A 24,496-nucleotide genomic window follows, 5' to 3' on the forward strand; every position below is an offset into this window, starting at 1 on the left:
TCAATGTATAAGCCTCCTAGCTTCCTTGGTTATGGCTAGCATGCTGGCGATCACTCGTGGCCGAGTAAGATTGTCTTCCAAGATAATTTGGTTGGAAGATGCCTGTGTGTGACTTTGTTTTATGTGGGGAGATCGGCACACGACGACCAACACACAATCTTGACAGAAAAAGACTTTGATCCAATGGCATGGGTACCACGACGATTGGAAGTCTTTTATCTGCTGCTGCCTTCATCCGCCTTCACAGCCGTTGTAACATACACATTGTTATCCTCCACCTGTTCTGCCATTGAGGACATTCTTGGATCGTTCTTTGTCTGGTTCCTCTCCCTCGACCTTACCGCCATGGGTGACCCTGCTGGGAGCACATGACTCCCGATGGCATCGCTCACAGGGTTCATTGGAACATGCAAGCCCACTCACCGCTACAAGGTGACGATCCATACACATACGTGGCACATAGATGAAAATTGTGTCTGTTTATGTTCCACATTCTGCCGCATCTGGTGGCAGGGGCAGTTGCCACTGAAGTAGCCCAACTACCACAGGTATGCAGATGTGACCTCCTTAGTTGTGTTTGCTGCACTAGCACAATGCATTGTTTAGTCATTGAGTTGTGCCTCCTTCTAGGTGTCATTTGGTAAGCCAGCAACTCATGGATTTGGGGTCATTTTTAAACATTCTCCTTGTTTTGATTTCAGAAGCCCGGAAGACTGCCTCTGGAGCAGTGTATACAAAGAAAAAACCTCAAATCCCAGAAGAAGAAGACTCTACTCCAGTCAGTAAAAAAGCCAAGATGGCTTTGTGACAAGCAGGTTCTTTGGAGTGTCCATCAACTCCCAAACCTCCAGAATACCACCCAAGAATGGCTTGATGGGAAGAGCTTTTATTGTAGTTGTTTTAACAATGACATGAGGCTTAACCACAATGAATATTCAATATGATTACATGGAGTGTCTTGGCAATGGACATCGGGGACAGTAGATAACGTGGTGACTTTCTTAGAGGAGATACTCCTCAGCTTCCTAGTGAAATGTGGCATGGGCATGGGAGATCATGTACACCCTTCTTATAGCAAAGAGGTTTTACCACCTCTGATGTTCAAGAAATTTCTAGGACTGGAACTCCCTAATGCAGTTGCAGCTAAAGACTGCTTAACCATCCCGTTGGTTATCATTCAGTTTCTGTATGCATGCTCAAATGATTACAGAATCTTCCTGACACCTAACTACAGGATTACAGTGGTAAATCAAGGATTGCCAATGTGAGTTCCAAACAGCAGAGAGCTGTAAGCACACTCTGTTGTCTGTACTCCTGAAGAAATTGCACTCAGCAGTGGGAGTTGGTTCTAAAGTTGCTAGTCACTCCTTATTCATGCTTATAGTAGGAAGAGCTGACCATCTACAGTATTTTGTGTAACTAGCACTAGGAGCATTGTAACTAGGATGCTTCCAGTGCTGTTGCCTGTCCATTTTTAAACATTTGTAGAACTTCAATGAACCTTCCATATACTATTGATAGATTTTCATTTCTTTCTTTGGTCCAATCTGCCATTTCCTATCCAAACCAGTGGTCAGATCCTGACAATATCCATAATTCAGTGTATTCTTCCCTTCCCCAGAACTATTTGTGTGTGTTGAGCATGTTTTGAGGGTGAGTCAGTAACAAACTGACAGTAAGGATATTAGCCCACATAAATAAATTTCAGTTTATCGGCTGCCCAGATCAAGCTTCAGCAGCCTTCTTCACCTCAACAGGAACAATTGAATTAAGACTTAGCTGGCTGTTTCTGTCTCATTATCTTGGAATGCCTGTTCTGCCATGGGACTCCCTTTATCTTCTGTTGCTTAGAGCACATCTGCAACTGGCTGTCTCTTTCTCACAGACACAGAGAGAGAGAGAGAGAGAGAGAGTTCCTAATGCTTTTTATTATGTTAAATTAGGGGTTTGAATTAAAAGGCTATACTGGATGTGACACCAGCAGAGGTGTTCTGAGCACATGTTGCCATCCAGCTGGTACATAAACTGTGTGGGTAGGGAACAGAGAGATGATTTCATGCAAATAATGGCTGGATAGGTGGAAGGTACTGCAGTTCTTCCTGTTGGGATTAAAGACCAGAAGTAAACTCTGCCAGGACGATACCAGGTAAGGACAGGCAGTTTTTGGTGGGTGTGTTGAGCCCCATTCTTTCTGCCCCTAAAGCCCCTGATTTATACCAGCTCAGAGCATCATACGTTGTGGCACATGGATGAGACTGCTCTCACATTTAATTAGACCCTGATAAGCTAGCATAGAGTTAGAGAGGGCTTGCATTACAGCCAAGCTTGTGCCACAGTTGTGCGCATTTGTGGCCATTTGTAGGCTGTACCCGTGAAACTATCAACATCAGTCCTAGTTAATATCATCAGGCTTGCTTACTAATTAATGGCTTCAGGTTTTGCTGTTACAACTTCAAAAATATTTCAGATTTATTTTGCAACTAATGTGCATGGCCTCAGACTGAGCCTTGGACTTGACAAAACTGACAGGGATTTTTGAATAAACCAAAAATCCTTTTAGAATGTGTACACTATGGAATATCTCTCACCAGTGACCTTTTCTCCTTTAATTTGACCAAGAAATTACTTGTGCCTTAGTAGTTACAAAATTGTGTGTGGTGGTACATATTATAGAATCCGGAGCTGAGCCAGACAATGGCAGCTGTTTGGGATATGGTCGTCTTTGCTGTTTCACTTCAAGCCATTGAGAATGTGGCCTTTAAAGATCCTTCCTAGGGTAAGAGTTCCATGAGCAAGTTTGTAGCTTCAAGGCTACTAGTAATAATAAAGATAGCAACCAATTTTTTGTCTTGAGTTGATTAAACTTTTTTTAACCCAGCCTCTCTATCCCCATGATATTTTCTGATAAATAATAAATTTAGGTAAAGACAGTGGTTAGTTATGTTTTTTAAAATAGGATTTAATACAAAATGTACATAAAAAGCCATACAAATATACACTACATTTCTTACAATATCAGTCTTTGACTGTAACACTTTTCCTGTTCATCTTTGGCTTCTGTCCTCTTAATCTGCATAACCTCCTGTCTTGAACTCAGTAGTTCAGGGGTAGCTAATATGGTTCCCTAGATGGTTGTGACTCTAGTTCCCATCAGCCCCAGCCAGCATAGCCAATTGTCAGGGTTGATGGGAGTTTTAGTCCCACATCATCTGGAGGATGCTATGCTGCCTACCTCTGTTGTAGTTCAAACAGCTTCCACCATGTTGAATTAAAAAACTTTAGCAGAAGAGTAGAACCCTTCCTTTTTAATTCCATATAACTTTACCCTTTCTCACTACTATTATCCAACCCTCTCATCTTTGCTTTTAACAGCTTGCTTTGACAATGGCAATTCAGCAGAAATGGGGATGATTACAAACACTGCCTATTGAAAGAGGGATGGGAAGCAATTCTAGTATACTCTGAAACAAAGTTTTTTTAAGGAGCTTAATGCTCCTGGCTGATTCAGATTACCACATCACAGTAACAGGCTCTTTCTAAAGAACAGCAGCAGCAACATGACTTACTGAAAATATCAGCAAAAAAGAATAGCCAAAGAAATGCTACTGGAGAAAGGAAGGAAAGATGAAATACAAAATATAAATAGGAATAAATAAACCAACTTGAAATCAGAGGAATCTCAACACTCAAGACTGTGCCTTTGAAATATTTTAACCCCCTCTTCTGTTCTATGTGGGTTTAACAAAGGCAGCAAGACAAATGCTTGTATTGTTTTGTGAAGATGGCGTCATTTTTAATGCTATTATTCATATTGATGATACCTTGCCATTTGCAAGGTAACTGTCCAGTCCGTTGAAGTTTTGAGTCTAGTCTTCAGAATGTGTCTATAGGGGAGCTCTTGTAAGAGTTCTCCTTTAAGCTGTTGAATATTTCTTTGGTACCATTTTGCCACTGCAGAACAAGATCCATTGGAGTTTTCCCTTCCTATAGAGAAAAGTTAGGGAAATTTCATTATTTTTTTTCTTGAAAAGGCATCTTTGCTCTCCTATTGCAAATTAGTTTTCTTTTTGAAGTGGTGGCGGTGCTGGGAAGTATAGTAATGACTACTAATGCCTCTTTGAAGTGACAAATGAGTTTTAGAGTGCATGCTAACTTGTACATCCAACATCCACAGTAGTGTGTTTCACCCTTGCAGTGGGTTCTTGTCCCATCAATCTAGTTCAACTTTCTTGCTCAATCGCACCTATTCCTCACAACCAGTCAGGGCTGCTAGCACAAATTTTCAAGACTAGAAAGTCAGTGTGATGGCAAATGTACCAACGTACAAACCAGCAAAAGTTAGTTCCAACCAAATCCAACTGCAATCGTCTTGGTGGTTTTTATTCTGGTAATTGCTTTACCCCATGAACTCAATGTACCTCACTTCATAAAGACAATAAAACATTATAAAGCTGTCACAAGTCCCACTGCAGTGGTTTTCACTTGGTTGTAGGATAAATTGTGATGTTTGTACAGGACTCCATGTGGTCTAGTTTAAAGTGATTCTACATTCTGCACTTTCACTAATATGCAAATACTGTGCACAATCTACAACCAGTCGGGAAGCTACATTAATGTGAATGCTGCAGGTGAAATTACCATCATATGGATGAAGAATCTCTGTGTGCAAGTATTTTTCCTGTGCCCCACATCTCCTATGCTGAAGACTCGCCTCTTTTCCCTGGCCTTTGATACTTATATTTTAGGACCTATACTTCTGATTGTAAATTGCATTAACTGATTTTGGAAATGGACAGCCTTCATGTCGATTCCGACTTATAGCGACTCTATGGATAGGGTTTTCATGGTAAGCAGTATTCAGAGGTGGTTCACCACTGCCTCCTGATTTAACTGATTTTAATACTGCATTTTTACATTGTTGTAACCCACCCTAGGACCTTGTAAAGGGCAGTAAGAAATCTTATTAACAAAATGAAAATCTGTCCAGAGTTGTTACTGAACAGTCGCATGATTGTCTCCACTATGTTCTAGGGCAAATACACAATGGAAAAATTGGTGAACAGAAAGTTAACAGGAAATCCTCCTTAAAGCAACCTATTATTTGGGTCTCTCCCATGTGTAATTTTTATGATGGGGGGGTTAAGTCATCTTTAAAACATTAACTTTTTTTAGTTAAAGCATGTTTTAATGAATAGTTTTTCATTGTCCCCATTAATGAATAATTTTGGAACGTGCTTTGTCTATGCTTCTGTATAGTTTCTGTAATATGATAAAACTGGATAGAATGAGGGACTACTTACATCATTCTTTACATTCAGGTTTGCACCATACATAATCAGAAGTCTAATCATTTTATAACGATTCAGTCTCACTGCATCATGCATAGGAGTATCTCCCTCCTAAAACAGAGTACAGACACAAAATTAACAGAATGAGCTTTTGAGCTCTTCAGGCATGATACTGCAATATAATAAGTATACCAATATTTTACATCCAAGTGCAATACATTTTTAAAGTGCTGTCATGGGTGGCTAGAAGGAATGTTAAGTGCTCTTGCTGTTCTCTTGCTGAGTATTACTTTAGAGCTAGAGTTACCCCCTCAAAGTGCTACAACTCCCAGAGTTCCCTATGCAGAGGGAGGAAGTATTATTCAGGGTTAAGATGGGTGGGAGGGGGATATGCCCTTCGTTGTCCGGTATCGGTGTGCTTGATGCTGTGGAGAAATCAAAGGCAACCTTGCAAATAGCTACTCAACTGTGGCAAATTGAAACAAGATGCAGGGAAGCTTTTATAAACTGGAAAGTTGGTTTGCAATCTTTCTTAAATTGATGGTCTCCTACAAATGACTTATGAATGTAGGTTTTTAAAGCAATTCACGGGCTGCTAATTTTTGTTCATGCATTTGCAAATTTCAAAGGCCATGGCTCAGTGGTAGAGTACATGCTTTGTATGCTAAAGGTTCCAACTTCAATTCATGGCTTCTCTGAAAAGGCCTGGGAGAAACTTCTAGCTGAAATCTTGAAGAGCCACTGCCAGTCAGTGAAGACAATGCTAGCTAGACAGACCAATGGTCTGGCTTAGCGCAAGGCAGTTTCCTATGTCAGCATGTGCTAGGATTTGTTTATGCCGTGGATTATTGGAGTGAAGAACACTAGATCACATGGCTGTCACTGAGCTGCCCAGCAAGTTCTTCCAGGTATAAGGAAATTGCTATTTTGCCAGTACTAAAACCACTGATTCAGGGATTGGGAAACCTGTGGCCCTCAGATGCTGTTGGACCCCCCCCCCATCCCTTACTGGTGACCACGGTGGCTGAGACTGATGGTAGTTGAAGGCTGTCATCATCTAAAGGTCCACAGGCTCCCATCCCTGCAATAATGTGTGTCATTGGAAAACTGTGTTCTTTGGCCAGCATGCTGTGGAAGCAATTTGTGCTCTGTTCATATATTACCCGTGACATTACCCAGAGCAGCATCACAGGTCTCTTCCTGCTTATCTATCCCACCCTTGCAAACAACTACCCCTTTTTGGTGACTATACATGTAGCCTTGAAAAACAGGTTTGTAGCTCCACTTTCCTACATGTGTGAATGTTATGGCTTGCTCTAGTAAAGTACTATAAGAATGCCATATGCTACTCCATGCAAAAGGACCAAAAGGCTGTATGCCAGAGATGGGTACCCTGTGGCCCTCCAGAGGTTGCTCCCTTCAGTCTCCACTGGCATGACCAATAGTCATGATGGAAATTGTAGTCTTGGGGGCTGCCTGGTTGGCATTGACCTGTGACAGGGCCTTTTATAGTGGTGATTCCCTGTTTGTGGAATGTTCTCTTCAGTGACTTGCATCTGTCTCTGTCATTATTGACTTTAGGAGGAATTTGAGAACATTCTTATTTACTCAAGAATTTGACGGCTGAAGGAGACTGTTTTTGGCAGCCCAGAAATCACTGGGTGAAAGAATGTTTAACTTTTTAGAATGGTCTTTAAAAAAAAAAAAAAGTTGATGGGTTTGCTGCCTTCTGCTCCTTCTGGAGAAAGGGTGGGATATAAATTCAATACACAAACAAGCTTGGAGGGCCATAAGTTCTCCATCCTATATCTATGTGCATTGCCTTTGGAAGAGCATACGAATCAGGGATTCACTTACTCTGTCTCTGGCACTGAGATCTGCTTCGCAGGCGATGAGGTGTTCCCCGCATTCATACTGACCTGTCCTTACTGCCACGTGCAGAGGACTGCTGAGCAACTGGTTGAAAGAGAAGGGGCAAGAGAAGAAGAATCACTAGAAGCAGGACATGTCATTCTAATATGAGAAATAGGAAACTTGAGTCTAATATGAAATCTCATGTACACCCTTCCCAACCAAATTTTTTATTCTCTTTTCATCAATTATTTTTATGACTATAGTAATAAAATACCTTGTCTCTAGCATTCCTGTTTATTCCCTTGTTTAGCAAGTACTTCAGGATTTCCACGCTGCCCCCACGGCAGGTCCAATGAATAGCTGTAGATTCAAGCTATGCCGGAGGACAAGGGGCAAAAAAAACTGGAGATTAACATAAATTTTGGAATAAATAATTGGAATTCTGTCAGCTGGTTTACATATGATATGAGTTTTCAGCACCTGATTACTCAAGGCCTCATGAGACTCAGCCAAATGTGTAAAGTGTCTCCACTAAAAAGTCTTGTGTTTTAGATAATGAGCAGGAGTGTAGTTGTCCAGGGTTTGGGGGGATATTTGACCCTTTACATTTTTGGAAGCAGGTGAGCATGTATACACGGACCAGCTTAGGGAATTGCACTTGTGTCCAGTATATGCTTACCATATCTTGGAATTCAAGCTGGGCTCCAGCTTCGACTAACTTCTCCACAACTGCCAAGTGTCCTTCTGAGCAGGCTCTGTGCAAGGCCGTACGCTTATACTGTCAATTGGAATAGTGATACTGTGGTAAATTTCCATCCTCTCAGCTTCGGAACATACCAAATAATACTTAGCACTGTTTAGCACATGTTACACATAGGGTTAATCTATCCTTGCCCTCACTGAAACAAGGTGTGTGCATGTAAAGGTTTTCATTTCCTTTTCCCTGTTGCACTTGGCTCCCCCTCATAGAAATTAAGCTCCTTTAGGCAGGACCTTTTCTTTTGCTTATGTTACCATATATGGCATCATGTTGTTAGATTAATAATCATTTCAGTCATTGTGACAACAGTCCTGGAAGACATTAATATATTTAACGTCTTTTATTTTGTCCGTTTATAAGCCACTCTTCAATAACAGTACAATTTAAATACCATAAATTCATAAAACCAAAAAACAATGGCAGGCACAGAAGCCACTGCAAAAAGCAAACAGTCCCTGAAATCAGCAAGAACTTGAAGTAAAACTTGAAGAACTAAGGATATGAAACCTGGTGCAATACTCTGGAAAATTTAAAGACAAAACAAAACTTTGCCTGGCACAAAAAAGGCATCAGAACTGGTACCAGCTGAGCTTCTTAGTAGGAGGAAGAATGTATTTCAGTTTTGTAAACTGGTTAGAGGTTTTCTTTACAATCAAGTGGTATATAAATTTTGTTAAATAAAAATAAAATTGTGAGGTGCTCCCTCCAGTCACCGTCTACATAGTTTGGAAGGACAACAACAATGTGAAAGGTTGGCATTCTTGGGTACTCTCTGGGCCTAGACTGCAGCAAGGGGCGTATTGATAACTCCTGGAGCCCTCTGTCTAGCTGCTGCTGCACTTGACCTCCCCAAGCAAGCAAGTAAGCAAGCCATGAGCAAGGATGAGGAGGAGCCTCAGCCTCCCCGCAGTGTTGACAGTGGCCAAGATAAGGTAGAATTGCTTAAGGAGGAGTCTCACTAAGGACTTCTTACCCAAAGATCCCTCCACTAAAGAGCCAGTACTGGCAGGTCAGCACAGACAAGGATCTCCAATGACGATGAATGAAAGTAGCCCAGTAGTGATATCCCTGTGTAGCAGTGAGAAATGGTGGTGGTGGTGGTGACTGAGAGAATGGTGGCTAGCCTAATGCTATTTTGGGTGTTTATGACTTGAAGGAAGGCTTGAACTAAGGACCTCCAGGAGTCAAGTGCCCAATCTTGGCCACAACATTATACTATGGACAAAGGTTCTATGCTTGTTTATTTCCAAGTGCTTGTGCTTGGAGCCCTAAAAACCGCTTTTTACACACACAGCATTTCAGATTAATGTGTTCAGGATCTCTTGAATTCCCAACTCAATGCATCATGTGCCTTACAAATACTATTTTACTTGAGATACAATGGAGGAGTAGCACAACTTTTTTAAAAAAAGGAAAGAATGAGATCATGTAGGAACATGACCCAAACAAAGATAAGCACCTTTTAAAAGTCCCATTGATTTCACTGAAGAAAACAAAGCACATGCATACATTTCTCTTAGTAGAATCACCATGATGAAAAAGGTGACTTAAAGTGCCCTTCGATCATAGAGCTGCAGAAAAAGATTTCTGCATTTGCGGCTATTGCCACTGATAGCACAATTCTATACAAGTCAGTGTGGTATAGTGGATAGAGTGTTGGACTTGGACTAAGGAGATCCAAGCTCAAATCTCTACTCAGCTATGAACCTCTCTGGGTGACAAGGGGGGTAATCACTATCCCTTAGCCTAACCTACTTTGCAGAGTTTATGTGAGGATGTAAGGGGAAGAATCATGTATGCCAACTTGAGTTCCCTGAAAGAAAGGTGGGGCATAAATGTAATATGGATTTATTAATTAATTTAATGTCTGTATTGATTAGAAGTATGTCCCATTGAGTTGGTAAGTGGGTATAGGTTTGCAGCTTTGTCTCTATCATAAAAGGCCTTTTATTAAAGCAAACCCACATTTCAGTTCAGCATTGACAATTTAGAACTAACACATAGGCCTGGGTCTTACAAATAACAGGTAGGATGGTGCACTTTTCAGGAACATATAACTTCATACTGCAGGCAGGAATTCCCATAAATGAGAGTTCTTTCATACATATGCACACAGAAAATCAGCACATCAGGAAATGGGATTCCAGCTTGCATGCTACTTATGTGCAGGGATTTTTAAATTTTGAATTTAACAGTTAGTGCTGAGAGTCCCCGCCTAAATTAGGAAGCACTTCCTCTTTTTGTGAGAACTAGGCTATAAATGAACATGCTTGGGGAAATATATTTTGTATATTGCTTGAACATCCTTTTAAAGAAGCAATTAATGCTATCCTATCTTGAAGTTTAGGGTACTTTAATTAAACCAGAGCTTGGAAAAGTTACTTTTTTGAACTACAACTCTCATCAGCCCCAGCCAGCATGGCCACTGGATTGGGTTGATGGGAGTTGTAGGTCAAAAAGGTAACTTTTCCAAGATCTGAATTAAACCTGTGTGTGCGTGCGTGTGTGTGCCCATGTGTATGTATGTATGTGTATATATGTGGAAGGGAGAGAGGTCAGGATCCTTAAAGAGAAAAACTCCAACATCTTCATAAGTCTACAACTCTCAGGATCCTTTGGGAAAGCCACAACTATTTAAACTAAGATCAAAGATGTGGCTTATAGTAGATTTTGGATAGAAATCAACCAATAGCATACCTCATCACAAACATCTGGATCTCCTTTGTCTGCTAAATATTTCTCAATTACTGGCATCTTGTTCTCCAAAGCAGCTTTTAAAAATGTTGGAACATCCACAGGTTCAGTCTGATGAAGAGCAGAAATAAATGTTAGTCGGTTCAGTGAAGTGTGTGGAAATCCCCCCCCCCCAAAAAAAAAACAGCAGAGAATACTCTTTCACCACTGAACTTACTACAGTTTCTTGCTCAGGTTCCTTTAAAACGGGTACTTTAACCTTCTTGAATTTTTTCCTTTTCTTCAGTTGAATTATTTTTTCAAGATCTTCCAAGCTCTCAAGCTTTGGTCTCTCCTCTAGTTTCTTTTTCTTGAGCTGAACAAAAGAAGCAAATAGCAAAAGAAGATCCCTGCTGGATAAGTCCATCATTGTGTTGTCACAGTGGCCAACCAGATGCCTACGGGAAGCCCGCAAGTAGGACCTGAGTGCAACAGCACTCTCCCCACTTGTGATTCCCAGCAACTGGTATTCAGATGCATACTGCTTCCAGCAACAGAGTTAGAACATAACCATAGTGGGTGACTGCCAAGAAATTAGGATAGTAAGAGGCATGATAGCACCAGCTCCAGCATATGATCTTAGAACATTCTTCAGTAGCTGAAATCATCAGAAGATGCTTTGCTTCAGGGTCTATACGAGGGGAGGTTCTGTCAACACAAGTTTGTGACAGGGTCTTCTCTGTCATAGCACCACAGTTATGAAATGTCCACCCCGAGAAGTCCCATAGACAAATTGCAATTTCAACAACAGGTATCTAGTTCTTAACTCCACCAGACATTTAGGGGAATCTGATAATACTGCTTCTCCTTGTTTTATGATAGTGCTGCCTCGGCCTGCTGGTCTGCTTATTCAAATTAATGTTATTTTAACATGTTTTAATTTGTATTGCAGGGTAACTCTTTTACTTGTAAAAATCTGTCATTTCAGAATCTTCAGGTGGAGAGACAGTAAAGAAACTGTAGAAATAAATTTTTTAAAGGACTGTCGGTTACTACATGGATATAGATGTTGTGTGTTGTGGTTATAAGCAGTGACCATGTGGTTATCCACAGTGAGTGTGATATGCTTTTCCACCTTGAATAGCATTTCCATCCACACATCATCATTCATCCATTTCAAGATACTCTGATTTGAGTGACAAACTGCCCATTCTGAAAGGCAGCTCCTCATTAAATTAGGCTTTATTCTTTTGCAGGGATTGGATCTTCACCTTCCATCCATCCAGACTCCTCAAGACATGGCAGAAGAGAATCCTAGTGATGCCAGGATGCATTACACTATGCATGTGAGACATGATGTGGCTTTTAGTTAGTAGAACTCACCATGTGAATCCCGCCCATGTCAGGGTTAGTCTCCACATCCCCACAGGTGTTTCTTATTGACTTCTACTGAATTATATACTAGGGAATGAATGGGAAATTCACAGGCATGCCAAACCCCTTGGCAAGTAGGGGCCAACACTGCCTTTGTGATTGAGAACAGAGATTCCCAAACTGTGGTCCAAGGACCACCAGTGGTCCACGAGCTTCATTCAGGTGGTCCATGGCATGTCTGTGAAAAGCACTTACAAAATTCATTCCACAGAATGCTATGGAATTCAAATTGTAATCCAATATTTTATGTATTTTTATCTATTTTGATTTTTTTGGGTGTTTTTATTGTGTATGATTTTATTGTGAGCCGCCCTGAGTGCCCTACTTTAGGGTAGAAGGGTGGGATAGATATATTTTAAATAAATAATATACGATATAAGAAATAAAAGAAGCAATAAAATTCAATTTAAATGCATAAAGCATCTAGCACAGCTCATTACGATTGCTACAAGATGGAGAAAAAAATCATGAAGTCGTCTGCCAAGACCATCAGTAATTTTTAAGTGGTCCATGTAGAAATAAGTTGGGGGGCCACTGATCTAGAAGAACACTTCATCATTTTGTTTTGGCTCATGTGGACAACATAATGGACTAGTTCAGATGATCACTTAAACCCATTCCACTATCCTTCACACATGAGAGGAGGATAGTGAAAGCTACCACAGTTCCACATTACATCTGAACTTCAGGAACTGAGGACTGTACTGACCAAGGTTAGGTACATAGGAAGCTACCTTATTGGTCCACCTAGCTCACTATTGTTCCCACTGACTGACAGCAACTCTCCAGGATCTTAGACAGGGAAAGTCTCCTAACCCTACCTAGAGATGCTAGGAATTGAACCTGGGATCTTTTTACATGCATAGTATATGGTTTACCAGTGAGCCATGGCCATTCCAGATTTACAGACTAAAATAAAACAAACCAGGAGCAAATTGTGGCTTCAGATCTTGGTTTGTTAACTAACTTTGGTTAGAACAAATAACAGTTCCTCAACTTTGGATGTAACCCAGAAATGTTATTTGTGATGTAATTGGAAAAGGAAATGTTTTTCCTCCCACAGCTCATTCCCTATCAAACAATGTTTAGAGGATCATCTGAACTGGCCACAGTGTGCTACCTAGGGTGCTGAATGAGATGGTTTAATCCCTGTAAAAATTGGATATGCCAATTCAACATTAAGTTCCCATCTGAAATTCTACTGAAACACGCAACTCACACAAGACTTCGTAAGACAGAGTTAAAAAGTTCCATATAATTCATTCTAGTTAGAACTGTTTAGGAATATGTGTCAGTTTGTATTTAAAGCTCAGGCCACATCTTTCATACAGCGTAACAATCCAACTTACTTTTCACAAAACAAGGTGCTAATGAGTGTGACTGTAATTGACAGAACCTATCCCCAAAATGTGGAACGGTTATTGCACTGGCAGATTCTCCACATCTATTTTTTGAAGTGATTCTTAATTAACCAGTTGAAAGTTGCATCTTTATTACAAAAAGTGTGATGGGATGGGGTGCGGCTGATTCCAAGCCCTTTAAAATCAGTGTAGAATTTAGATCCCCTTAAATTCAACCTATAGCCCTCCACAGGCATCATTTTGCCAAGGCAAGTTGAGTTTGTAAATCAGTGAAGGTCTTCTCTGTGTGCCCTGTGTTTTCTGTAGGAGTGGTGTTCAACCAATGCTCTTGCCTACAGCAGAACCTCAGCTGCAGAATGGCCTGTTGCTGCAGGATGATAGCAAAACTGCAAGCATCAAAATATAAACAGAGGGAGGCTCATCTTGCTTTTTGGGATTATGCCACTGGGGAAACAAAATAGCCTGGCACAACCAATAGCATTTGGGGCGGGGGGAGTACTGAATGCACTAAGACCATCACCATTCCCTGCACCTAGCTGAATAATTGACCCATCATGAATTGAATGGGGTTTGGGTAGTTCTGTACAGCTAGCCAACTGAGTTTCAGATTGGGGAAAGAGTACTACATGGAAAATATAAAGGATTGCTTTATGCGAACCAAAAGCATAGCCCTTCCATTAGGCATTATGAAATCATTAGAAGGCAGCAGATTATTAAAGGGAAGTAAATAATGTTTGTAAACATTTTGGCTGGGCTTGGGACATGCATTTATTTGTGCATGGCTCAAGGACCAAAATGTCTTGGTCTGTCTTTGGCCAATAGTCTGTCCTGTTCAGGGCTTTCAGCCATGACTGGTAGCCATTTTTCTAGATTCCCAGAACCACCTTTTCTCCAACTCTATAGCTTGAGGTACTCATAGCTGGAGATACTTCGGCATCAGAACTGAGACATCACGTGTGTATTGAACGGATCTACATTCCCCAAGAAGCTGCAGGCTATCCCTTCTAATTTCCTCTCTCATTCCTGGTTTTCTAGTTAGGCTAGTTAGAAACAACTTGGCAATGTAATGGGATCCCAGAAAAAAATGGGAATCTTTTCCCTGGTTTCCAATGTACTCCTATCAGAACCTTTTTATTATCTGTATTTCTCCTTAATTAGAGGACAACAAGAATTCAAATCTTTAGAGCTACAGAAGTGCATAAAGAAACTCAAGAAATGCAATTTTACCCCAGCTTGTAGCTCTTTCTCCTCTTTGTAAGTCAGATTGCGTCGTGTCAGTGAATGGTCAGTGAGTGTCTTCAGGTCCTCTTGTTTCTCTAACCTCACAGCAGCTTCATACTCTCCATTTTTGAAGTCCTCTGGAAGGAAATCATCCGTCTCTCTACCATCTGCTTTTTTGCCTGTCACCTGTCAAAGGAAACATGGTGTCTTAGATTCAGAAATGCCAAAGTCTTGCTTCCCGACAAGTCTAGAAGCAGAGATAACTCATTAGGACAGAGTGGGCGGCCCTGGAGAAGTAGAGCACTTTCAGAAAACTGAGGTGAAACTGATGGTCCAAAGACAACATAGAGCAAGAGAGTTCTTGAAAAAGTTGAGATGATGGCATGGAGTATTGTTCAACAAATTCCAAATGCTCAGGGGAACAGGTTAGAAAAAAAAAAGCACAGCACAAGTTCTGTGAAGGGAGGGGAATTCCTCAATTTAAGACCCATCACAGGCCCCAGGGACAGCTTTGTGGGGCACACTGAGGGCAAGGAATACAGTCAGGCTTCAGATAGTGGATAAGAGAGGCAGGACGTTCAGAGGCAAGGAAGTTGAAGAAAAGGTGCTGAGCAGGGAATGGACTGTTAAATAGGAACCAGAAGGAAAGGCTGGTGAAGAGCAAGGCTGGAGAAAGGGCTAGAGAAAGTAAGGTAGCCGTCTCCAACCTGGTGCCCTTCAGATATTATTGGACTCCAACTCCCATAATCCCCAACCAATATGGCCAATGGTCAGGGATGATTGGAGTTGTAGTCCAACAACATCTGGAGGGCACCGGGTTGGAGAAGGCTGCAATAAGGGAGCTGAGGCAGGAAAGTAGGGTTACATATAGCTTACAGAACAGGATGCTATTTGGGGCAGGAAGACAGGGATGATACCGAGGCTGTCGAGAGACAAGGTGAGTGAAGGAAATGGGATACTGTAGGCAATGTAGGTCTGAAAAATAGAGACATGAGGGCAGGATAGACAGTAGAGACATGTAGATGAGAGAATGGAGAAATCCAGGAGAAAGTAAAACTGGGACAAAGCCACACCTTTGGGCTTAGGGATGGGAGGCTCCATGGACAAAGAAGTGGGCAGGCCAAAGGAGGTTTGGAGGGGTGGGGGCTGTAGGTGCACTGGGTTGCTAAGTCTAAACCAGGGGTAGTCAACCTGGTATCCTCCAGATGCTTTGGACTACAACTCCCATTATCCCAGACCATTGGATATACTGGCTGGGGCTGATAGGAGTTGCACTCCACAACATCTAGAAGTCTATCCCTGATCTAAAGCTTAGGCCCTGTCAGGGGAATTGTCTTAGCTGTGACATATATGCAGCATTATGACCTGGCAACTCTAATTTCACATATTAATTGGAACTATCCAACCAGTTCTTTGGCTTCAGGCATCTAGTATCTGTCTAGCAAATGGGCCCTGGAAAAAATGGGATGAGAAGGGAGTACATTTCCCATGATGGACAGACAGTATGTCCAATGAAGAACATTCATAGAAAACACCAGCATGCATCTGGATCCAGGTACAAAATTTCTCATATCAATTAGAAATAAACAAGTAAATCTGTGGCCACAGGTGATCTGTACACTGCATTTAAAATCAAGAGTTTCTGTTCCCTGTTGTGGGGTGTTCTTTGCATGCAGCTGTCAGCCAATACAGTGGAACCAGCTAAAGATAGTTGTGGCTATGTCTCACTGAAATCAGTGAAGCAAGTTGGTTGTGTGGCTAATGTATGTTAGTTGACTCCTGATTAACTTTAGCTGAATTGGTAAAGTAATTGGGATTCTGAGAGCTGCTATGTATGGGAACATCCAAGAGCTTAGTTGAGCAAGCCCAATGGAATTTTATCCTCCCCCTCCCCCAAATTAACTGGCAGACTTCTGTGCCATCTGCCTTTGAAATTCCTTGTGTGGCATGGGAGCCTGCTGTTGAGAACAAAGGTATCTTGGATGAACAAAATAAACTGAGTGGTTCTTAAGGTCTGGACTTATTTTTTGTCCTCCTTGCTCCCAAACTGCTTGCTTTGATGTATTTCTTTGGTAGAAATTCACATTTGTTTGAGCATCTGATCAAACCCTTTGGGAGATCAAAGTCTGACAGTGCAATCCTAGGGATGTCTAGTCAGAAATAAGTCCCACTGAGTTCAGTGGGACCTTCTGTCAGGAAAGTGTGTCTAGCCTTAAACAATGTTCATTCAGTCTAGTTGCTAGAGCTCAATAAACATAACCCTGGGTTGATGTCCAAACATAATTTGATAAACAACCCTTTTAGTAAAGCAGTGAAATTAGTAAAGGTCCTGTTTCCTTGCCAGACTTTACAACTCCTGGATGAAGCAGTTACAGCAATTACAGGAAACATACTCATTGGACCCATAAAAGCATGCTTATCAAATTTGCAGATGATACAAAATTGGGGGGCACAGCTAATACCATGGAAGACAGAAACAAAATTCAAAGGGACCTTGACAGGCTGGAGCATTGGGCTGAAAACAACAGAATGAAATTCAACAGGGATAAAAGCAAAGTTCTACATCTAGGAAAAAGAAACCAAATGCACAGTTATAAGATGGGGGATACTTGGCTCAGCAATATGGCATGTGAGAAGGATCTTGGAATTGTTGTTGATCACAAGCTGAATATGAGCCAACAGTGTGAAGTGGCTGCAAAAAAGGCAAGTGCTATATTAGGCTGCATTAAGAGAAATATAGTTTCCAAATCACATGAAGTATTGGTTCAACTCTATTCAGCATTGGGTAGGGCTCATCTTGAGTACTGCGTCCAGTTCTGCTCTCCGCACTTCAAGAAGGATGCAGACAAACTGGAACAGGTTCAGAGGAGGGCAATAAGGATGATCAGGGGACTGGAAACAAAGCCCTGTGAGGAGAGACTGAAAGAACTGGGCATGTTTAGCCTGAAGAAGAGAAGACTGAGGGGAGATATGATAGCACTCTACAAGTACATGAAAGGTTGTCACACAGAGGAGGGCTGGGATCTCTTCTCGATCGTCCCAGAGTGCAGGACATGGAATAATGGGCTCAAGCTGCAGGAAGCCAGATTTCGACTGAACATCAGGAAAAACTTCCTAACTGTTACAGCTATACAACAATGGAACCAATTACTAGAGAGGTAGTGGGCTCTCCGACACTGGAGGCATTCAAGAGGCAGCTGGACAGCCATCTGTCAGGAATGCTTTGATTTGGATTCCTGCATTGAGCAGGGGGTTGGACTTGATGGCTTTATAGGCCTCTTCCAACTCTACTATTCTATGATTCTATGACCCTTTGAGGCAAGCTACAATTTCAGAAGAAACCTGTCTTGTGCTTGCTCCTTTCATTACTAATTCCTGTCCTCAGTAACACAGACATAAACATTAGAGGTGAAAAGAGGCCTATTAAGCCACTCAGCTCCTCTTTCTGTTCATTATCCTGTCCAGAATTGTTCCCAATTACTTCTGAGTCCAGCCTGCATGCTTGACATAGTGCAAGCATAACCGGAAACACACACGTTTCTTTGCATACCTGCTAATTTGGATGCAACTGACAAGAGTTGAAGCATGTGTAATTTATCAGCTTAGTAGCTGTGATCCATCCATGTTCCACTGGACCTAACAGCTAAATTTTGTTGTGAACTGCTTTGAAGGTCCTACTGGGTCACAATATAGCATATAAATAAAACAGATTAAAAATAAAAGATTCCTGGTCTCTACTGGGGTAGGACCAGACCTCTGTTTCTTTCATACAGAACAATTTACTGGAGAAACAAAAGTATGATGTATTTGCACATAAACAGATACATACTCTGACCAATAGTGTCCTACAGTTAGACATTTTCTTCAGTAATAATTCTTATTATTGCATAGCAAATGCTTAGTGATATAACTGAATTCTGATTTGTTTGTTTATTGAATTTATATCCTGCCCTTCCTCCCAACTCCTTTTAATTTTCATTGTATTGAGTTTCTTGTGCGTCGCTTAGAGATGACTGTAATTAAGTGGTATATAAATGGTCAAAATAAAATAGTACTCTCCCTATGTTCTATAAGCATGTTACACAGGTCCTTTCAGTACAATACAGCAACCTTGTAAGGTACGCCAACGTTATTTAACCTCATAATAACTTTGTTAATAATAAATATTTAAGAGTGTTGAACTACGACCTGGGAGACCAGGGTTCGAATCCCCACACAGCCATGAAGCTCTCTGGATGACCTTGGGCCAGTCACTGCCTCTCAGCCTCAGAGGAAGGCAATGGTAAACCTCTCTGAATACCGCTTACCATGAAAACCCTCTTCACAGGGTTGCTATAAGTAGGAATCGACTTGAAGGCAGTCCATTTCCATTTACAGTTATGAGATACCAGCTTGCCTAAGGCCACCAGACAAGCTCACAGCCAAGTTGAGATTTGAAGTGGGGATTTACAGCTCTTAGCTCATGTTCTTAACCACCAGACAAACTCATTAGCATCCTAGCACAATCTGCTCTTGTCTTGCATAGCATAGGTTAAGCTGCCATCTAAAGAAATAGCCAAGTTTCTCTTAGTGGTATAATTCACATAATCATTGAGACCATTTACAAAATAATGGAATTCCCACACACACTATTGAACTGGACACAACCCAAGCCTTAGCATAACAGTCATTATGGAGGGTTAGTTTTCTACCTACCAGCTCTTCTACTTTTAGCATCATCATAGCTGCTGTTGGCTTATCAAAGGATGATAGTACTGTGTGTGGTACTCCTTTAAGGACAGATGCTTCCCACTACCCAAGGCAGCTTTACTGAGATAACACCAATCTAGTTTAGCTTATATATTGCTGCAAGAACTTCTTCTGAGTGAGATAATCTTCCAACCTGGGAATCCAAGTACGCCCTCAGCCCCGCCAACTCTGAGATAGGTGCTTTCTCATTCCAGACATGTTAACTAGTCAGATCTAGTGTCAAGGGTAGGAAGGGGGTGGGGAGGAAGGGAAAAAGGGATGAGTCTTGCAGGGTAACCGCACTGCATATGTGAATCAGAGTGAAACGCAAGAGCTTCATTCCATTTGCAAATGACTACATAGCTCAGCAATGCTAGCCATTCTGTCTGTCCAGTACCCAGTAGGACAGCTGTCCATAGATACCACATGGTATCGTATCGTAAGTGACTTTCACATGAGCAAGAGACACCAGAAAAAGGATAAGGGACCCAGACACTGCACTTGTAGCATTGTTTCCTGATAAGCAAATATGCAATCCTTTCCGTTACGAGAACTGATGTTTTTCATTATATTCTGTTCTTGGGTTGCAAATAGTTTCGGAGGAAAAGGATTTCTCTCTCTCTCTTCATCATGATGGCACTTGTCTATATTTGTTGGAAGGAATTCTCTCAAGGGATTATGAAGCCAGAATGATGTCTCTGGTGCTAAAAAGGCTCAATGACATGATAAGTTACCATCAGAGTAAGAGCTCAGAACCAGCTTTGCATTTTCCCTGGAATCTGTCACTGCTTATAAACAGAACAATGGATGATGATATGTGATTTGAAAAAAGGGGGAGATAAAATTAAATCTTGAATTATGATTTCTACTGAAATCATAAAAGATAAGGAAATCACAATAATCTTACAAAGTTGCCCCAAGGTGATGCTTTTGGGATGCAGAATTTATGCTGGACTTTTGGCCATCAGGAAAATGTACAAGATGTACCACTGGTGAAAATCAGCATTGGTTGATTGTACCATGTGTCCTGATGAAAAATTGAATTGAGCCTTAATAAAGCTCCTTTCAAATTAGTCTGTACCACTTCAAATTTGTCCGTTCTTTCGTTGGTTTGTTCATTTATTGCATTTATATATCATATTCCATCCAAAGGCACTTAAGACAATGCACAAACCATAACAACAAAAAACTAAATACTAAAACAATCAAACTGTAAAATACAGATCTAATAAACTATAGTAAAAAATGTAATAGTAATAGCAGCAGCAATTTCAGGTGGGTAACTTCAGCAACAAACTGTCTATGGATCCAACTTCACATTACAAGGCATCCACATATAATGTTAGCCTGATAGTCATTTCTGCACCACAAAGCATCCTCAGGAGGGAACAATCTGCAATGGAGAAATGATGGGGAAAGGATGTGCTCAACACTTCCCCCAAATGCTGTTTTCCCCTTGAAATGCTTATCCCTGAAGTCACTTCCCCCCCCCCCGCACGCTTCTGATGGAATTTCAGGGATAAAAGAGGCCAGAAGGAAGGAGTTGTATAGGGAGAAAGCAGTGAATTCCACTTCTGCTAAGGCAGAGAAGCAGTCATGGGTTAAGGATGCACCAGGCTGCTTTGTAACATGTTCTTTGGCTCTCACAAAAATTCCCCAGAGCCAATGGCAAAAGCTTTTATGAATGAGCAAGTTTTAACTTGCTGGTGGAAATGGAACGATATTCAGGTTGATCAGGCAGAAAGGGGGGGGGAGTGGATGGCTGTATCTCTAGGGCTGATGGTTTTTCAGGTTGTTCAGGCCCATCCAGTCCTGCGTTTCATAATAAGGTAAATTATCTCTTTAATGTCACTGCGTTCAAACAGAGCATTAGAAATCCAGTGTGATGTAATGGTTAGAGCAGCCTGTCCAGTATGGTGCCAGATGTTTTGGACAACATTTCCCATAGTTTCCCATAATAGTCAGCCCAGTGGTCATGAATGACAGGAGTTATAATCCAACAATATCTGAAGGGCACCTAGTTGGGGAAGTCTAGGTTAGAGTGTTGGTCAAGGACCAGGAAATCCCAGGTTCAGATCTCCGCATGGTCTGAAAGCTCAGTGACCTTGGGCTAATCATTCCCTACCCCCTCTCTGCCTTTCCTACCTCGCAAGGTTTTTGTAAAAATAAAATGAGTGAATGAGACCATATAGACCTTGAAGAGGACAGGAATTTTTTTAAAAAAAATGAAAAATACAAATTCAATAAATAATGCCAGTTTAAGCCTGTTAAGTCACCTTGTTGAATGTGGCACAACTTCCAGGAAACAAACTGAGATTCATAGTGCCTGACTGGAATGGAATGAAATCATTTTGAGTGGTCAAGTCAAAACAAGTTATAGAACATTGGTGTTCTGTGTCTGCAACAGTGGCGTCCCAAGGTCTTTATCCTACATTGAACTCTCTAGCTGTAACTTGAAACTTTCCAAACATGCCTTCCCTTCCTCGCTCAGCCTATGCAACCTTCCCCCGAAAAGCTTGATTATATTGTTTTTTCTGATGTCCACAGTATAGGAGACGTTGACAGGTGAGCCTCAGAAATGGAAGCTACACAGTCTGACAGAAGTCCCCAAACAGTTTAAAAGCTCCACACTGCACAACATTGATGTTTAATTGATTAATTGGTTAAATTAACTCTCTTCCAACCTCCTTTTGTGTCTGCCCCATTCTCCCTTCTGCTAGCGAGGAGATTTAAATGTCTGGCTGTTTCCTTCAGCTTCTGCATAAGTAGTGCCTCCCTCTCTGGAGAGGCAGGAAACATCCTGCATGCCTGAGAGACATAAAATGGACACTGTCCAATAGGTGCTTGTGACTGTCACATAACCCATTACTGACAAAATCTCAGTAGCAATGAATTGCATTTAATCAGGTAACAGTAAATTGACTTGAACTTGGTTCACAGCAATGGGAAGGTCAGCTAGGAGAGAAGGCTACAGAGGTGTATGCTGTGGAGTTATCTCAGTTTTTCCCTCACAACAACCCTGCAAAGTAGGTTAATCTGAAAGACAGAGTGGCCCAAGGTTATCCAGAAAGCTGGATTTGAACCCAAGTTGACCTGATCCAAATCTAACAGTCTATCCACTAGACCTTGTCTCTAACCAAGGCCAAAGGAAACAATGTGCATTGCTGTCGTTAAAAATCCATAAAGCAAAATAAGTGTGCATCTATTTTGTTGGTTGACAAAAGCCTTTTGTACCTTGCCACCTGGGAAGATTTGAAGAGGGGATGTGAATAGCCTTCACAAGCTACTTTGACAATCAGATGTGATTAATTTGCTTTGAATGGCAGCATTTTGTTTTGAATGGCCAAAAGGGATAATACCTGTCCCTAGGTGTGTCCTATTGTGTCCTCTTTTTTCCCTTCCTAGCTGATACACCTGCCTTGCTCCCAATGTCTCTTAATATACATGCAGAGGCATGTTAAAACAGAGCCTATGCAGGTATAGTGCAATGCATGTTGGTCCCATTTTGCACAGTTGATATCCCAGAAAAATCCAGGAATCAGCCACATGTGGACCTATGGATTTTAATTGCATAGAATACATTCATATGTTATACTGGCCACATGGACTTTGCAGGCGAGTCAAACGCATGGGCTGAGTGGTGAGAAAAGATGTGTTCTCACTCCCGCCACATATATCCAAAAGGCCCTGAGACAGGTATTGTGCAGTGCAGTTCTTTGGTCCATGCTATACTGTTTGGCAATCTATTAAAGTCAGTGGATGAAAAATCAATCAATCAATCACAGAAAGCGGGGATGAGGAACCTCCAGCCTCTGGACCAATAATGGTCAACTAGGGGGTCCAATTTGGTCCATAAGGCCATTTTCCCCAAACCACACCCAGCTGGCCATCAGCTAACATCACAAGTGATGTCAGCTGATGGGCAGGTCAGGATTTCATCCTGCAATGGCTGCAGGATCCTGTTCCCAGCAAGAAACAAGAAAGCAGCAGGATTTAATCCCTGCTCAACAGATGAGCAGGAAGTAAAACCCTGTACAAAAGTGCCCTTTAAAGCAGCTGGCATGCACAAGCTGCTTCAAATAGGCTTTTGTAAAGGCTTTAGGACAGCTCTTGCATTCCCATTTTCTCAAACAGGTGCATGGGAGCTGTCTTCACACCTTTTGCTGGTCCCCCTACTTTAAGTCCCTGATGTCAGAGACTAAAGAGGAAAGCATGGGGAGAGTTGGAAATGATTTTTGCAAGTGTCCTCCCTTTCTCTTTCTCCAATCTCGGAGACTTAAAAGGGAAGCTCAAGGGATTTTGACAGGTGGATAGTCTCCTGTCAAACATAAGCTGTAATAATGAAGCCATGTGATTGACAGGTAGATGGCCCCACCCGCCGGATAAATTTAGCCTGTGAAGCAGATCCTGACAGGGATCTGGCCCATGGAGCCAAAAAGGTTCCCCAACCCTGACATAAAGTATATTAGGCACTGCAGCAAACATTATTCTTTCAAAAAACAGAACCATATGCCAAACTTCTGCTTTCTATTAGCTCTTATTCTGGAATGACAATTTCATTTCTGGAAGACAGAATGAAATGACAATTCACAGATAATTTGAAGGGAAGAGAAAAAGAAATGCTTTGATTTCACAGTTGTGACAAATTATGCTACAAATGAGATCGGGTGCAATACAAACTCATGTATTGTCTAGTCAGTGGCACTAAAGTACAGAGGGCACAATACCTCCCCTGTGTATGGGCACAGCTGCATGTATGTAGGGCACAACAGAATCCTCTTCTCTCCCTCTCTTTCCACAGCACATGTGCACCTGGAAAGGAAAGTAGCATGCTTCCCATTTTACCACCCAGCTTTCCTTCTCCAGTCCAGGACTGTATCCCAAAATTAACTAGACCTTGATGCATTGGGCAGGATGGGGAAATAGGAAATGTGCTGCTCTCCCTTTCTAGTTAATGATTGTCATGGCACACTGTCTGTGGCACATGCCCCTAAGGAGCAGCAGGGGGCTCTATCGGGCCCTAGGTGAACCCACACAGTTGGTGACACCCATCTGGCTGGATTGTACCTAAAGACTCATCCCATAGCCTAACTCCACTTGAAGACCTCCTCAAAGTCTTTAGCTGCATCGAGGATAGCAAGGGCCTTACATGGATGTATGGACTATGGTGTCCAGAA

At 41.6% G+C, this 24,496-nt stretch overlaps 2 protein-coding genes across 2 annotated transcripts in view; one reads left to right on the top strand and one right to left on the bottom strand.

Moving 5' to 3' along the window:
- The window catches only part of RPP30 (ribonuclease P/MRP subunit p30), a 28,993-nt gene extending 24,539 nt beyond the window's left edge, over positions 1-4,454 (top strand). Inside the window, exon 10 of the mRNA XM_061637690.1 lies at positions 702-4,454. Within this exon, the coding sequence (XP_061493674.1) occupies positions 702-808 (107 nt within the window). The 3' untranslated portion in view covers positions 809-4,454. The remainder of the gene's footprint in view (positions 1-701) is intronic.
- ANKRD1 (ankyrin repeat domain 1) lies at positions 3,764-19,461 on the bottom strand. Its single transcript, XM_061635464.1, has 9 exons — positions 19,287-19,461; positions 14,598-14,777; positions 10,814-10,951; positions 10,600-10,707; positions 7,822-7,920; positions 7,417-7,515; positions 7,146-7,244; positions 5,301-5,399; positions 3,764-3,984 (listed from the first exon to the last, which is right to left on the bottom strand). The coding sequence occupies exons 1-9, from the start codon at positions 19,311-19,313 to the stop codon at positions 3,874-3,876; spliced, it is 960 nt and encodes a 319-aa protein (XP_061491448.1). The 5' UTR covers positions 19,314-19,461; the 3' UTR covers positions 3,764-3,873.
- Between the last annotated feature and the right edge of the window lie 5,035 nt (positions 19,462-24,496).

This window comes from Rhineura floridana, chromosome 7 (genome assembly GCF_030035675.1).
Source record: "Rhineura floridana isolate rRhiFlo1 chromosome 7, rRhiFlo1.hap2, whole genome shotgun sequence".
In the NCBI taxonomy this organism is placed as follows: Eukaryota; Metazoa; Chordata; class Lepidosauria; order Squamata; family Rhineuridae; genus Rhineura; species Rhineura floridana.

What these genes read in the sequence shown, in the direction of transcription:
- ANKRD1 (XM_061635464.1), bottom strand. Translation starts at nt 19,313, where the DNA reads ATGATGATGCTAAAAGTAGAAGAGCTG. An exon ending in AGCTTGAATTCCAAGATATG is followed by an intron (nt 7,516 to 7,821) that starts GTAAGCATATAC and finishes CCTCCGGCATAG; the next exon opens with CTTGAATCTACAGCTATTCA. An exon ending in ACAGGAATGCTAGAGACAAG is followed by an intron (nt 7,245 to 7,416) that starts GTATTTTATTAC and finishes TCTTTCAACCAG; the next exon opens with TTGCTCAGCAGTCCTCTGCA.